Here is a 14,969-nt window from a genome sequence, read left to right as displayed (position 1 = left end):
TGACACTGTCTCTGGGTAGATAGTGTCAGAACTGAATTAAAGGACACCCAGCTGGTGTCTGCTGCTTGATGCATGAAGAATTCCCACACATTTGGTAACAGAAGTGTTTTTCTGTGTTGATGATTATTGTTGCAGTGTGAGAGAGAGGGAAAACACAGTTTGGACAGAGTTTTTCCTCACACACTTACTAATTTAAAATAATAAAAAGAAAAAGACACTGCCATCCAGTGGAATCCTATGGAGTCATTAGAAATTATAAGTTTACATAGCAACATGAAAAAATGTTTACAATAACATAATTTCTAAAATTTATCTAATATCTCTAGATCACAATTACTACTGGGTAAAATATGCATACCTATAACAAAGGCCAAGAGGAAATGGGGGAGAAGAGACAGTTGGTACATTAGGAACTGTAGAATTATGGATGATATTTCTTTCAAAATTTTTCTTCAATGGTTTGTTGTCCATTAAAAAAATTATGGTCCGGCATGGTGGTTCACACCTATAATCTTAGCACTCTTAAGAGGCTAAGGCAGGAGGATGACTTGAGGCCAGTAGATTGAGATCATCCTGGCAACATAGCAAGACCCCATGTCTACAAAAAAAAAAAAAAAAAAGAAAAAATAAGAAACTGGATGGGTGTGGTGGCTCATGACTGTAATACCAACTACTCAGGAGGCTGAGACGGGAGGACTGCTTGAGCCCAGGAATTAGAGATTATAGTGAGCTATGATCATGCCACTGCACTCCAGCCTGGGCAACAAAGGGAGACTCCATCTCTAAAAATAAAATAAATAAAAACACATTATGGATTTGGTAAGACTAGTGGAAAAGGTAGAAACAATAAACAATAAATAAAATGAATGGGTGGAATCTTTTAAAACACCTTTTAAACTATTAATAAAACCTTTCTTTTCTCTTCATCTTCATATGTTAGTAGGACTTCACAGCAGTCCCATGCTTTTGCCTGGAAACACAGATCATCAGTCTATTTTTAAGGGATTCTTCTTAGGACCAAAACCTAGAACCACTAACCTGGCCCCTGATCTACCCTCTCTTGCCCCCAGTGAATCACTGTGACCTCAAATGCCACAGCCTTCCCCCAGCTGTCCAGGCCCGGCCTGCCCTTCACAGATACAAAAGAATCAAATGGAAATAAAAGGCGTCAGCACCCTGAGCTCTCTGCTGCCAGAAGTTGAGATTTCCCAGCCTACCTCAAGCTATGATTAACAGGAGGCAATGCTAAATGCCAAAAACAACAAAGGAGCTTCAAGGAAACTGTGCTAAAATACTCCCCCTAGTTTTAACTACATACGTATCCTTTTCTACTCACTCCACCCCATTCTCCTATGGTACTCCAAAACTATTGTGAAGCCACCAGGTTGCAGAAAGACACTAACAGCTACAGCTTAATGTTCAGAGGTTGATGGAGACCACATAGTGGACCAATACAGATCACTCTTGAGAAACAAAAAAGCTGTTTTTAGAACCAGAAGGAAATTAGATAATCCTAGCCCACATTACTTAATGGTTTTAAGACTGGAAATTGTGTGTGTGTGTGTGTGTGCATGTGCACGTGTGCAAGCTCATTTTGAAGGCGTAATAGTAAGATAAAGTAAAAGCAGCTACCAGCCTCTCTAAAGATCATCTATAAGACCTCCCCTACTACAGCCTGGTCTGAGGTACAGTGGCAAGTGCTGGTTCTGGAAGGTTTAAGTTGAGCACCGTAATTCTCTCCTATCTTCAGGAAACTTCCTTCTTCAAAGAGCATTCCTGAGAATTGCCATAATATCGTACTCAGTGATCACTCACCCATGTAGGAAGGATTCTCCAGAAAACCCACCCTACTGCCTTGCCCTCCCCTCCCCTCCCCTGCCAATTTGCAATCCCTTTTGGAACCACCATAATACTCAGGCAGCAAAGCTTTAGTCATGTGTCTGTACTTTTGTTTCTCGCTGTAAGGGACCTACCTTCATAAGAGGCAATGCAATGTCTTCTGTCACAAGAGTTATTCCAGGAATTTCCTATAGTGGGGAAAAACACACACACACAGCTGCTCAGTGTATGAACTACCACTAGCTCAAGCTTTCAGGGAGTGTTTTCTGCACAGACAGAAGCTGAGGGCAGCTTCCAGTTTCTAACCTCTACTTTAAATAAACCTTGGAGGACATAAATAACAGTGAATATAGCCTATCTCTTGCCTCAGGAAGGAACATATTCTTTAAAGTCACAATTATAATAGGTGACAGGGTCTCTAAAGTAAAGGGAAAGACTATTACAAAGAAATAGAGAGCAAATAGGATATTTTTATACATTTCTATTAAAGAACAAATGAGGCAAATTATGTTTGCACCAAATGTAATGATAAAGGGGAAATGTTTCATTATCAATACTCCTTCCTCTCTCTTCTTTCACTTAAATGTATTATAGTTGGCCCCTACCTCACTAGAAGGAACCAAGACTAATGGGATTCTTGCATGACTTGACTGGGTAATTTTTCTGTAACTCATTGTCCTCTGTAATTTCAGAGGTAGGAGCCCCCCATAAAAAAGTTTCTGCAGCAGCCAGGCGCAGTGGCTCGCACCTGTAATCCCAGAACTTTGGGAGGCCAAGGCTGGCAGATCACTTTAGATCAAGAGTTTGAGACCAGCCTGGCCAACATGGTGAAACCCCGCTCTACTAAAAAAAAAAAAAAAAAAAAAAAAAAAAAAAAAAAAAAAATTAGCCAGGCATGGTGGCGGGTGCCTGTATTTCCAGCTACTCAGGAGGCTGAGGCAGGAGAATCACTTGAACCTGGGAGATGGAGGTTGCAGTGAGCTGAGATTGCACCATTGCACTCCGGACTGGACGACAGAGCAAGATTCTGTCCCCAAAGAAAAAAAAGAGTTTCTGCAGTGCTATCATCATGGCAAATCTGAAAGGTGAACAATTCATTTCAAGAAGGGCAAATGATAGCATTCTGCTAACTAGTGAGCGTTAAAACAGAAATTTAATAAAAGGATAAACTTTCAAGATTGCCTTTTATTCACTATTATTTTGAAAAGTGTATCTGTATGTTAATTATGTAATTAGCCTCTCATCTGGTCAAATCAGCTTTCATTTCCTTAAAAAAAGTAGATAAGTGTTTAAGAAAATATTTTAGGAGATGTAATGTAGAAATAAAAATTGATATTTGTCTATAATTTAAATGACCGAGATTTTACTAATATAGAATATTCCTGTAAAAAAGGGTAACATAGTGACAGAGAAATAAATTTTCAGAACATGCAAACAACTAAGTTCTTCATGTGACAGTTGAAAGCCGTGATAAGAATCTATTGTGTGCTTCATTTATCACTACAGAGGATACCTCAAAAAAACATTAAAATTTCATTACAGTTTTGGTTATAAATAGCATTTTTAAAGAGGTATAGTTGTTTGCAAAACATAATTCAGGATTATCTATGTGTAAGGGCATCACATTTTCAATTATCTTAAAAAAATCCAAGTCAGTTGTTTCCTACAAAAATGTGAAATCCATGTTTTCTCCTGTGGAAACTTTTTATTAAGGTTGTAGCATTAAGAACATTTGCAGATAAGAGAAAAATAAATGATTTGCATCACAGCTAATGATAAGCATAGACTGATAGATTTTCAAGATTAGAAGAGACCTTTAAGGTAACCTAGTCCAACCACAAGAAGTTTAAAGCAACATGGCAAACCCCAAGATTAGTTCAGTACAGGGAGGTTATAACCACAGGTTTCTTTATATCGCTCTTCTTGGACTTCCTGATGTCACCCTGTGCGTGTCCACAATAGCTGCTCCGCCCTGCACAATCTTGAGACGTGCAAAAGGGAAGCGTTATCCTCAGGGTGATATTCTCACACCACATCCAATTAACATGTGGCTCAGTCTTTTAACACAACCCTGGGAACCAGTGGTCCCAGCTGCCTCCTGGACACTTTGAACACAGGACATAACAGCAGGGGGTTGGTAAGGGAGGGAGCGGAGATGTGCATTTCCTGACTCTGGGGTGGTGTAACCTGCAGACTTCCTGCCATATGACCACAGGGTCTGCATGTCTATTCACATGTGTTCCGAAAGAAAAACGTGGGCGCCTAGAGAGGGAACAAGTTCAGGCCTTTCTTTCCCTTAAATTCTAAGGTGGGGCATAAAAATCTAATAACCACGACAGTAAAAGACAAAGAAAAGGCCTTTAGGAAAGCACTGCCACTGTGCATACCAAAAATTTAGAAATTAATCAAACACACTTGATACATCTTTTTTAAGGACTATATTTAGACAGGGTCTAAATATAAAGTGTCACCATTTACCCTAGTACATATTTTCCTATGACTGTGTTATTTAAATTCAATTTATTTTTCTAAATACCTTTTTGATATAAACTTCTGCCTCAAAAGCAAGCATGTAGTTCTAATATCTAAATAAGAAACATGAGGCAGAACTTTTTCAGGCACAGCCTATGTATGGGTTTCACTTGCTGGGCCAGCAAAGCTCTGTCTACTGTACTATATTCAAGACAAAATGAGCAGTGTTTTAGCTCAGCACATCCTAATTTAAAAGGAGGGAGTCAGAACCGACAGGGAGAAAAAGTCAATTGGGGTGAATGCACCTAAGATTGCTGACTTTTACTGATCCTGAAGCTCTAGAGTTATTACAGACTTTTTAATAGGGCTAGAAAAAGGGGTCATGAAGGTCCTTATCTACCAAGTATGATAGCAGCAATCCACCCATTCCTCACTTATATAAACCTAGTACATATTTTAATCCACTCTAGTCACTTAGAAAATAAAAATACCATGATAGAGGTTTAGTTCTGCCTGGTAATAGGAAGAATAATAAATACCCTGTATACCTGCTCCTTTGGTTTTACTGTTTTTATACAAATACTTTTGGCCAATAGCAGGGATTTGCCATTACTTTTCTGCCAAAAAAAAAATCCAACTGAGTTCTTTATCAGTCAAAACAGTAGTGAAATCACGACCTTGATGGCTATAAGAGGGGTGTCCAACAACTGACCCACAACTGTGAATTGATTTTATTTGCATACAGCATACACAGTGTTAACTTACTGTATTCCAAATGAGCACTGAGGAATATGGCAATAGTTTGTCCATGTTACTTGTCTCTGAATATACACTCCAGTATGAAGAAGCTGAGTAGATTTTTTTAAAACGGGGGGAAAAAAGATGTGGTTTAATAAGATGATGACAGCATTGTAATTCAACCAAAACAAGCAAACCAACAAAGTTTTCATTGTCTTATCCCTCATCCTCAAAACGGTAACCATTATGATTTTATCTACTGACTAAAATGTTCAGGTTCTGCTTTTTACAATGAGAATAACTTAGTACCATATCTACCCAAATGACATTATATCACTTCATACGAAACCAGCCAACACAAAACTGGGCTAAGAAAGTTACATCTTACTGGAAAAAAAATTACTAATAAGGTTATAGAATCAAGATCCTATCTTGTATCTCATCAATCTCTGTACAGCCACAGCTTCTTAGAAAACCACAAGAGAATTAAATTTAATTAGCTGCTGACTCCGATATGGAGTTTTTTTTTTTTTTAATGTGCTCCAAAGCAGCATTTGGACAGGTTGAGGCATTCACTATCAATTTACTGCTTTCCCTCAAGCAAAAAGGTCAAGTATTCAACTTAAGCTGCAACATCAGCAACACTTACCAATTATAAATTCCTGAATGAGGTCAAATGAATGGCAGGCAGAGACATTCTCAGAAATCCATTGAATAATCTTTAAAAAGTCAGACAGAACTCTGTTGGTATTTAAATCTGCTCTCTGCCCCCACTACCAAAGAAGTACAAATATACATGAATCTTTTGCATTCTATACCTATTTTAGAATTGCCTAAGAATATACTCACTTCTACGCTATCTTCAAGATACATAATGCAATTCTGGGTAGGTAAAACAGTATTTTATAAGTGAGATCCTTTTTATACATCTTTTTAATAAATCTCCTTGGCTGGAAACCAAATAAATGTTCTTCAACCTAACATCTGTGCAAGAATAGGGCATGTTATAGCAAAGCACCAGTGGAAAGAGCTGTGGGATACAGGAAAAAAAGCAAAACAAAACCACTAGGCTTGGGGGCAGCAGAGCTGGGTGTGAATTCCAGCTGGGTCCTGGGTGTGAATACGGACACACCAGTTAACCTTTGTGAGCATCACTGTACTGCCTCCTGAGGGAGGGATAATCCCTGCTATACCATCAACTCGCTCATCTCCATAATCATCCTCACCTGCTAGAGGAATGTTTACCGTCTCAGCACTGACAGATATTATAAGGCACGTCTAACCATGGTGCACACTTGCACTTCTGCTCCTACCAGTAAGCTGTTTAATTCAAAACTGATTTATGTTATTGTACTTATTTTCAAAATTAGGTAATACAATATTACTATCGACAAGTAAAATGTGGATGCAGAGAGTGTCGTTGGGTCAGTAAAAGTTGAATGCTTTGTAAAGAGTCAAAGGCATGTCACTAAATCACTAGAAAACTAGGTTTAGGGGAAACAACTAAAAAAGATTGGGTAAAAAATGCCTGGTATACACAGATTGCTTTGTAAGGGTCCTTAAATTACTATATCTTTAGAAATAAAAATTTTTAAAAAGTAACAGGAAGTTAGAGGTAACTCATTACTAGTGCTTTTATGCATGAAAAATGATGTTGAACTTCAATTAGCAGATGCGCAAAGAAAGGCTTGAGTCAAAACATGGGTGAATAATGTACATTGTTATGTTTCAGGTTAAAATAAAACGTCTAATGTCTCTTTTTTTTTTTGTAGTTAACCAGCCACTCTTTTATCTTAACCACATCTGATAAAGAGATTTCTCTGACTTCACGGGATAGCTGTAAAATAACACAGAATGCGCGTGGAAGTACTTAATAAATTCTAATGTGAAATACAAACGTAAGCTATTTTTATTACAAATGTAATAAATATCTGCCACCAGATTTTAGTCCTTTTGATAATTATAGATCAAATACAGACCAGGAGAAAAAGTAGATATTTAAGAAACGCATTATTTACTGAGCTCTTCATTGAAATATTACCGACATAGCTAAACTTTTATTCCCAATATGGAAAAGGGGGTACCCAAAAGAACAGAAACACCCTGAGTGTTAGACCTGGTAGGGATCCATAAAAAAGCAGCGCAAAAGATGACGATGTCAGCAGCAAGGCCATACACCTCAATTAATTGTTACTAAATAAAAATAATCCTGACCATTTTCAACCACAAAATAAATATGTTCAGTTGTCTATCTGCCCATTTTAAAACATGAGCTATCTTCTCACCTGGCCTTCCAGGAACTGCGTGCCTTGACCGCAGTAGAGCGCACAGTGCAACGCGGCCATCTTCTCACAGTCTAAGCGAGTGTTCTGCAAAAGCTGTAATAAAGACGACTGGCTGAGCAGTGCTCTATAGAGCTTTCCAGAACAACAATCCAATACCAGGGACCCTGACAATGACTGTAAAGGGCAATGAGGTAGCATATCAATCATTTCATTATTTCCTGGCAAAAAAAAAAACAAAAAAAACAAAACAGCAGATCAGCAAATAAAAGAAACTCCTTTCACCCAAACATAGATATTAAAGTCAAAACAAACTCAAATAGGCCACCTCTACAAGAGAAAAACTATAGCCGTACCTGTCAGAAAGAGATTGTGGCAGATCAGGTCTGGATGTTGAACATTAAGTAGGTGGAAGAAATGACCAGGTAAGTAAACAGCCACATAATAGTCTATAGAAGAGAAAGATTTACGTCATCTACATGTGGTAAGAGCTGCACAGGTACAGAACATCACATTACCCCTGCTTTTCTCTGAATATCTCAAAAGGCAAAAGTTTTACCAATGTAATAAGCTATCTAATGACAGCGCTTTTTTTTTTTTTTTTTTTTTTTGAGACAGGGTCTGACTCTGTCACCCAGGCTGGAGTAGCGGTGGTGTGATGTCGGCCCACTGCAGCCTCAAACTCCTGGGCTCAAGTGATCCTCCCCACCTCAGCCTCCCAAGTACCTGCGACTACAGGCCTGTGCCCACAACACCCCACTAATATTTTCTATTTTTATAGAGATGGAGTCTCACCATGTTGCCCAGGCTGGTCTTGAACTCCTGGGCTCAAGCAATCCTCCTGCCTCGGCCTCCCAAAGTGCTGGGATTACAGGCATGTTGCGCAGGCTGGTCTTGAACTCCTGGGCTTGAGCAATCCTCCTGCCTCAGCCTCCCCAAGTGCTGGGATTACAAGCATGAGCCACCATGCCCAGCCACATTTCTCTTACTAGGTAAACCTCATTTATTTCCATCTTTAGCTAATTTTCTTCAGATATTTAGCTATGGTTATCTTAATTTATACCTGCAGTTTTGTTTCTAAGTGATTTGTGGCTTTATGTGAATCTAAATGATCTCAGAGCAAATCAGAATAAAAAATACCAAGTAACACGAATTATTCCTTAATCTGATAGGCTGGAAATAGCCTATATTGGGAATTTTCTTCATAATTTCTGCCAGTTTCGGGAAGCTCTAAAATTTTGTTGCCCATGTTCGTCCACTGATCATCATTATCATCATCAGTAGCAGGAGCATTTTGTTTAGAGAACCTTTAAATCGATATTCATCAGAACAATCTCTGCAGACACACTGACACTTTGTGAAGTACTAATTTATTTCCTTGCATATCAAGCTGACTAGAATTCACACCTTCAGTCCCTGCACTAGATATTTTTGTATCAAGAACATTTGTACTCAGATGGAGACAAGGTATAAAAAATAGGTTTCTGGAGAATGGAAGGGTGGAAGTAGCCCTTGCCAATACTTTTTCTAGGATCTTAGAAAACAGAAATTCACACAGTAGTAATTTTATATAGATGAAACATTCAGATTATAAGTGAGCCAGCTAGACTCCTTTTCCTAAGAAGTGAAGGAACACATGCTAATCATTTGCATAGAAGGCATTCTGTGGAAAGGAAAGAGGATATAGAACTCAAACCAGTTGACTTAGAAGTGTCCTTTCAGTCAACGTGGATTAAATGACGCTAAAGTGCTTAGCACAAATGGTTGCAATCATCTTATTATAACAACACTTTACTAGAAAAACACAAACAACAATATAGTGGGACATAATGGAAAGGGTATCGGCATCAAATGACCTAGTTACCTCCCAGCTGTACCACTTAACTAGTTAATTAGGATGGCACTATGTCCGTGGGGAGGTGGCATTTGAAAATATATGACAGTGATTTGGGTTGTCACATCATTGAGGTAGTGAGAGGGAGATTCCTATTTGGCATTTGGTGAGTGGGCTCTAGGGATGGATGTTCAGTCCCTCAATGAGCAGGGAATTTTTGTCTCACCAAAAGGGTCAGTAGTATCTGTGGTAGGCTGAATGATGGCTCCTGAAGATATGCACGTGCTAATCCCCAGAGCCTGTGAATAAGGTAAAAGAGACCTTGCAGATGTGACTAGGATCTTGAGACGGGGAGACTATCCTGGAATATCCAGGTAGACATGGGTAGGCACAAAAGTCCTTATGAGAGGGAGATTTGACTAGAGAAGAGAAGACGACCATACGATGAGGAAGGTAGCTGGAATGAAGTGGCCACAAGCCAAGAAATACTAGCCTCTAGTCAGGGGTGTCCAATCTTTTGGGTTCCCTGGGCCACATTGGGAAGAAGAAGAATTGCCTTGGGCCACACATAAAATACACTAATAACAGCTGATAAGCTAAAAAAAACTAAAACCTCAAAAAAAAAGTTTTAAGAAGGTTTACAGATTTGTGTTGGGCCACATTCAAGCCATCCTGGGCTGTGTGCAGCCCATGGGCCAAGGGTTAGACAAGCTTCCTCTAGAGGCTGGAGGGAGGACGCAAGGAACAAATTCTTCCCTGGAGCCTCCAGAAGGCACTAGTCCTGCCCACACTTTCCTTTAGCCCCTTCAAGACTCATTTTGAACTTCCAACTTTACAGAACTTTAAGAGAATATTTGTGGTGTTTGAAGTTCTAAGTCTGCCATAATTTGTTACAGCAACAATAAACTAATACAGGATATGCTAACTAGCCTGATTTGATCCTTCCACAATGTATATAGGTATCAAAACACCACATTGTACTCCATAAACATATACAATTACTATTTGTCAGTTAAAAACAAAATAAGGTAGGGTATTATTTTTATTGGCTGGGCACGGTGGCTCACGCCTGTAATCCCAGCACTTTGGGAGGCTGAGGCAGGTGGATTTCTTGAGGTCAGGAGTTCGAGACCAGCCTGGGCAGCATGACAAAACCCCATCTCTACGAAAAATACAAAAAATTAGCTGGGCATGGCAGCATGCACCTGTAATCCCAGCTACTCAGGAGGCTGGGGTGGGAGGATAGTTTGAGCCCAGAAGGCAGAGGTTGCAGCGAGCCAAGATCATACCACTGCACTCCAGCCTGGGCAACAGAGCAAGATCCTGTCCCAAACAAACAAACAAAAAAGTTTGCTAGGAAGATTTGATGAAAGAACTCTGTATAAATTTGTTATATTTTATTTGCTGACTTTTCTAATAAATATCTTATATGGAGAAGAAAAGGTACTACACATAAGCAGAGGCTATATGTACATTCATATGCCACATGTAAAATGGATACTTCTTATAATTTAAAGAAAATACTTTAGTCACTTATATTTAGTTAAAACTTTAATGTTTGAAAACATTTAGACTGAAGTTTTATATTTTTAAAAATATATCAAAAATGCTATAAGATAAAAATCAAATTCTATGAATAAATATTTTTAAATGAAGTACTCTAGGATTGTAACACTGACAACACTATCTTTTCTAGTTTGGGCAGTTATGTTGCATACCGTTTGGGTGACTGATGGGATCATTTCACTTCATTTTCTCTCAGTTTACTCTGGATTGCATTACAGAAAAATACTAGAACAACACCTCTAAACAAAACACTTGATAAAGTTTTAGTTGAAATAAAATGCTAAGAAAATAAAAATTACAAAATGTTTAAAGAAACTATTAATAGGCTAGGCACAGTGGCTCACACCTGTAATCCCAGCACTTTGGAAGGCCGAGGCGGGTGGATCACGAGGTCAGGAGTTCAAGACCAGCCTGGCTAAGATGGTGAAACCCCGTCTCTACTAAAACTACAAAATAATTAGCCGGGTATGGTGGCATGCGCCTGTAATCCCAGCTACTTGGGAGGCTGAGGCAGAGAATTGCTTGAAGTCGGGAGGCGGAGGTTGCAGTGAGCTGAAATTGCACCACTGCACTCCAGCCGGGGAGACAGAACAAGATTCCATCTCAAAAAAAAAAAAGGAAACTATTAATAATCTAGTGTCCCTGATAAAAGACACTGAAGTAAGCCTAAGCACAGAGCTCACTTTCTGAGCCTCAGTTTCATTATCTGTAAAATGGGGATAATATCACCAATCAGAATTGCTGTAGAGAGCAAGATAACAAGTAAAACACTTAACATATAGTATTCATTAAATAAATAGCAGCTCATTATTTATAAACATATCTTTCTTACATAGAAGTGTCTGGGGTTCATGAAATTTTCAAAAAATTATTCTTTAATATTTTAATCAATATAAGCCCAATTTAATAGGGTGACAGTCCAGGGAAATTGCATGTAATAGCAAAAAATATATTACTCAAACAATATTCTTGTCATAAAAATTACCTGTACAGCAGTTTTAAACTGGGCTATGATTTTGTGCCTATAAAATATGCTTAAGAAGGAAAGACAACATGTTTAAGATAGCCTATTTTTACAAAGCTTATATTTCTGGCCTCTCCACACGCTGAAGACCACAGATTAAATCTTGCCTGCCCTTTGCAAGTCATTCCCAGGGGTAAAAAAAAGCAAGGATACCTTTGCCCTCACAAAGTGCTGTTTTCTTAGTGGAAAGTTTCCCACATCACTCTTGAGATGGGATGCTGATAAAGCATTGCTGATAAGAATCAAGTCCCAGACCCAGGAAACCTTCTATAATATTCATCTCTCTTATCACAGGAAGCAGTAGAACCAGGCTTCCCTAAGGCAATTTTCCACAAATTCAGAGATCATGTTAAAATTTGCCCATACTGGCTCACTCAGCCTAAGTATCCAACCTTATCAATGGTATCATTCAAAATAAAAATAACTTTGCTCAGTTTCCTCACATTGCACTCTCCCAAACATGCATCATGACAGTGGATGGACTGTGGAATAGGGATGGAAAAAAATATCAAAGAATTACATGCTCTAAACCTGAAACTCCTTTTTTAAAGGAAATGTTCCATATGCCATGTTCCATATGTAAGCAAGTAAACCATTACTTAGTCTTCTGCTAAACTTTGTGCCCCACATCCTAACTGGCACGGAAAAGCAGCTTTCAGGGGGGAGGTACAACAAACCCTTTCTTTATTTTCCTCATTACACTGAGGTTCCCTTCGCCATATTTACTCAATGAAAACAACTCAAGCTGATCCATAAATCATTAATGGGACTCGGAAGCTTTTCAAGATTAGCAACAGGAAATAGAAAATTTCCCAGGGGCCCCGTCCTCTCTATAATCAAGGGATAACATGATGTATTACTTCTCATGGGCTATTTGGGAACATCTCATACAAGTTATCATTTTTATGTTAACAAATAGCTTTTTAGCCTGCTACCAAAAAACATAAAAAGCTCACGGCCTAGGTTCTCTAAAAAGGGAAGATGATACATCCCCCAACCCTTTCAAGCCAAAGGCTAAGGAGTTGAGAGGGAAGGGTGTGTTCCAGAGAAAATCTTCTCTCCTCAGACTTCAAGTGGGTCATTGATTGTCATCACAATCCAAGTCTCAAAGAGGCATGAGAAATGGGATAGTATAGAAGGCTGTGGTATACCATGCCTAGGAACAAGTGTTCAGAGCAGGGGGTGTGATCTCTCCATCACTCACCAAGGTTGAGAAAAGTAATGCCCTTTGTCACGTGTGAGCCAACATTCTCAAGAGAAGTGGTGAAGGTCTTGCTGTGTCCTGCAAAGAGAGAACATGAAGCCAGAGAATGTTAAACAAAGAACTGGAACTCCACCCAAGGCAGTGACTATGTAACACACTATATTTTCAGTGACCATGCAACTCGTAAGCGGGCATCTTCAGACTTCTAGATTTCATGGCTCCCCTCATTCTCCAAAAACCAGCATTGAAGGCGGATAATCTGAGTGCAGTCACACTCCAGTAGTTGTTCTGAGCTTATTATAATCTTAGACCATGACAGGTGGATTGTTCAGGGAGGAGAGGATCTGAAGGAATTTACTTAAAGATCCAAGAGATAGAGATGACCACATAGCTCATTGGCCCACATTCCTCAAGGCTCACCGCCACACACGTGCAGTCATTAAGACCCTCTGAGACGACTCCAAATCACTTACAAATCCCACTTTTAGGTAGGAAGGGAATTAGCCGAGCTAATAACCTCAGTATATTGGCCTTTCCTCTCTACTTTCTAACTCTTAATCTTCAGAAAAGTTTTATTTACTGCCTTTGATCAATAGATTAACCATTAGAAAAATGTATGAAAATTTTCCACAAAAATCTCAAACTTATACAACTTAAGTATGAATAGTATATATGTCTAGTTCTGAAGTTACTTTAGCTTCTCCATTAAGTTATTAAACTTTTTTACCTTGATCTCTAACCTGAGGAGGTAATATCAGGTCCATCTATAGAATAAGCAGCTCTAGTGTGGCTTGGCATAATTTTTTTTAAATATTGGAAAAATTTTCATCTTTAAAAAAATTTAAATACACCCTATAGTATATACTGCACAAATACTCATTTTAAGGAATTAAACAAGCAAAACAATTACTCCTTAGCATGGTTCAAACTAAAACTACTACAGGGCACACTGTGATCGACTACAGAACCAGGAGAAATTAGTTAGGCATTTGACTGCTTCTCCCTAGACTGTTTATCAATATCTTGGCCCATAGATGTGTGAAATGGAATAAATGTATCTTAGATCTAAAACCTGTTGAGGTCTGAGATCATGGACGCTTTTAACTGAAACCTTATGTAACTCTGTAAGTTAAATCGATAGATATTTTCCAAATAGCAATAACTAAAAAGCAAATAAACACACTTTGGATAAATACATTCCTTAGGATTGGTCCACAAGCCTAGAAAAATATATAGGCCAGGATAAAAATATATGATATATAAAAATAACTAGCTAACTTGATATTCACCATTGGCAACTTTCTTCAGGAAACATGTATCCTGTAAGTATACAGATATAGAATGAACTGATAAAAATTGATTCCATGGTAATAATACTCTCAGCCGGGCATGGTGGCTCATGCCTATAATCCCCACACTTTGGGAAGCTGAGGCGAGTGGATCACTTGAGCTCGGAAGTACACGACCACTCTGGGCAACATGGTGAAACCCCATCTCCACAAAAAATACAAAAATTAGCTAGGCATGATGGCACACGCCTGTAGTCCCAGCTACTTGGTGGGCTGAGGAGGGAGGATCACTTGAGATCATAAGGTTAAGGCTGCAGTGAGCAGTATGCATGCCACCGCATTCCAGCCTGGGTGACAAAGGGAGACCCTGTCTCCAAAAAATTACTAATAACACTGTTAAGAGCTATCTAATTTGCTACTATTTGGAAAAAGTTATTATGTAAAAGTAACAAAGAAGACATGAAAAAGTACCTTTATGAATGTAAAACACAGAATATGTGATTTGTTCCCAAGAGGCACACTTCGGGCTGTAACATACACACAAACTTCCTAGAAGAAAAAGGATATTTAGTAGAGTTTGACAGAATCTATGTCATAAATAAAGTTTCCTAAACCACTTAAACTTACTTCTACTCCTTTAGATGTCCTGTCTCATCTTACCTCATAGATTATTCCCAAGTCCTAGAAGTGGGTCTATTAACAAATTGCTAAGAAATTTCAA

At 38.7% G+C, this 14,969-nt stretch overlaps 1 protein-coding gene across 4 annotated transcripts in view; it reads right to left on the bottom strand.

Annotated features, from left to right (window-relative positions):
• The window catches only part of GSAP (gamma-secretase activating protein), a 104,974-nt gene that overhangs the window by 36,395 nt on the left and 53,610 nt on the right, over positions 1 to 14,969 (bottom strand). For all 4 annotated transcript variants that reach the window (XM_054494958.2, XM_063667686.1, XM_054494960.2 and 1 more), the window contains 7 exons: positions 14,720 to 14,797; positions 12,960 to 13,037; positions 7,688 to 7,780; positions 7,335 to 7,552; positions 5,699 to 5,768; positions 5,077 to 5,159; positions 1,974 to 2,027 (listed from right to left, as the gene is read on the bottom strand). In XM_054494958.2, coding sequence (XP_054350933.1) covers positions 1,974 to 2,027; positions 5,077 to 5,159; positions 5,699 to 5,768; positions 7,335 to 7,552; positions 7,688 to 7,780; positions 12,960 to 13,037; positions 14,720 to 14,797 — 674 coding nt within the window. The remainder of the gene's footprint in view (positions 1 to 1,973; positions 2,028 to 5,076; positions 5,160 to 5,698; positions 5,769 to 7,334; positions 7,553 to 7,687; positions 7,781 to 12,959; positions 13,038 to 14,719; positions 14,798 to 14,969) is intronic.

This window comes from Pongo pygmaeus, chromosome 6 (genome assembly GCF_028885625.2).
Source record: "Pongo pygmaeus isolate AG05252 chromosome 6, NHGRI_mPonPyg2-v2.0_pri, whole genome shotgun sequence".
Lineage (NCBI taxonomy): Eukaryota > Metazoa > Chordata > Mammalia > Primates > Hominidae > Pongo > Pongo pygmaeus.
The sequence above is the reverse complement of the archived record's forward strand: the minus strand, read 5'-3'. Positions and strand labels throughout refer to the sequence as shown.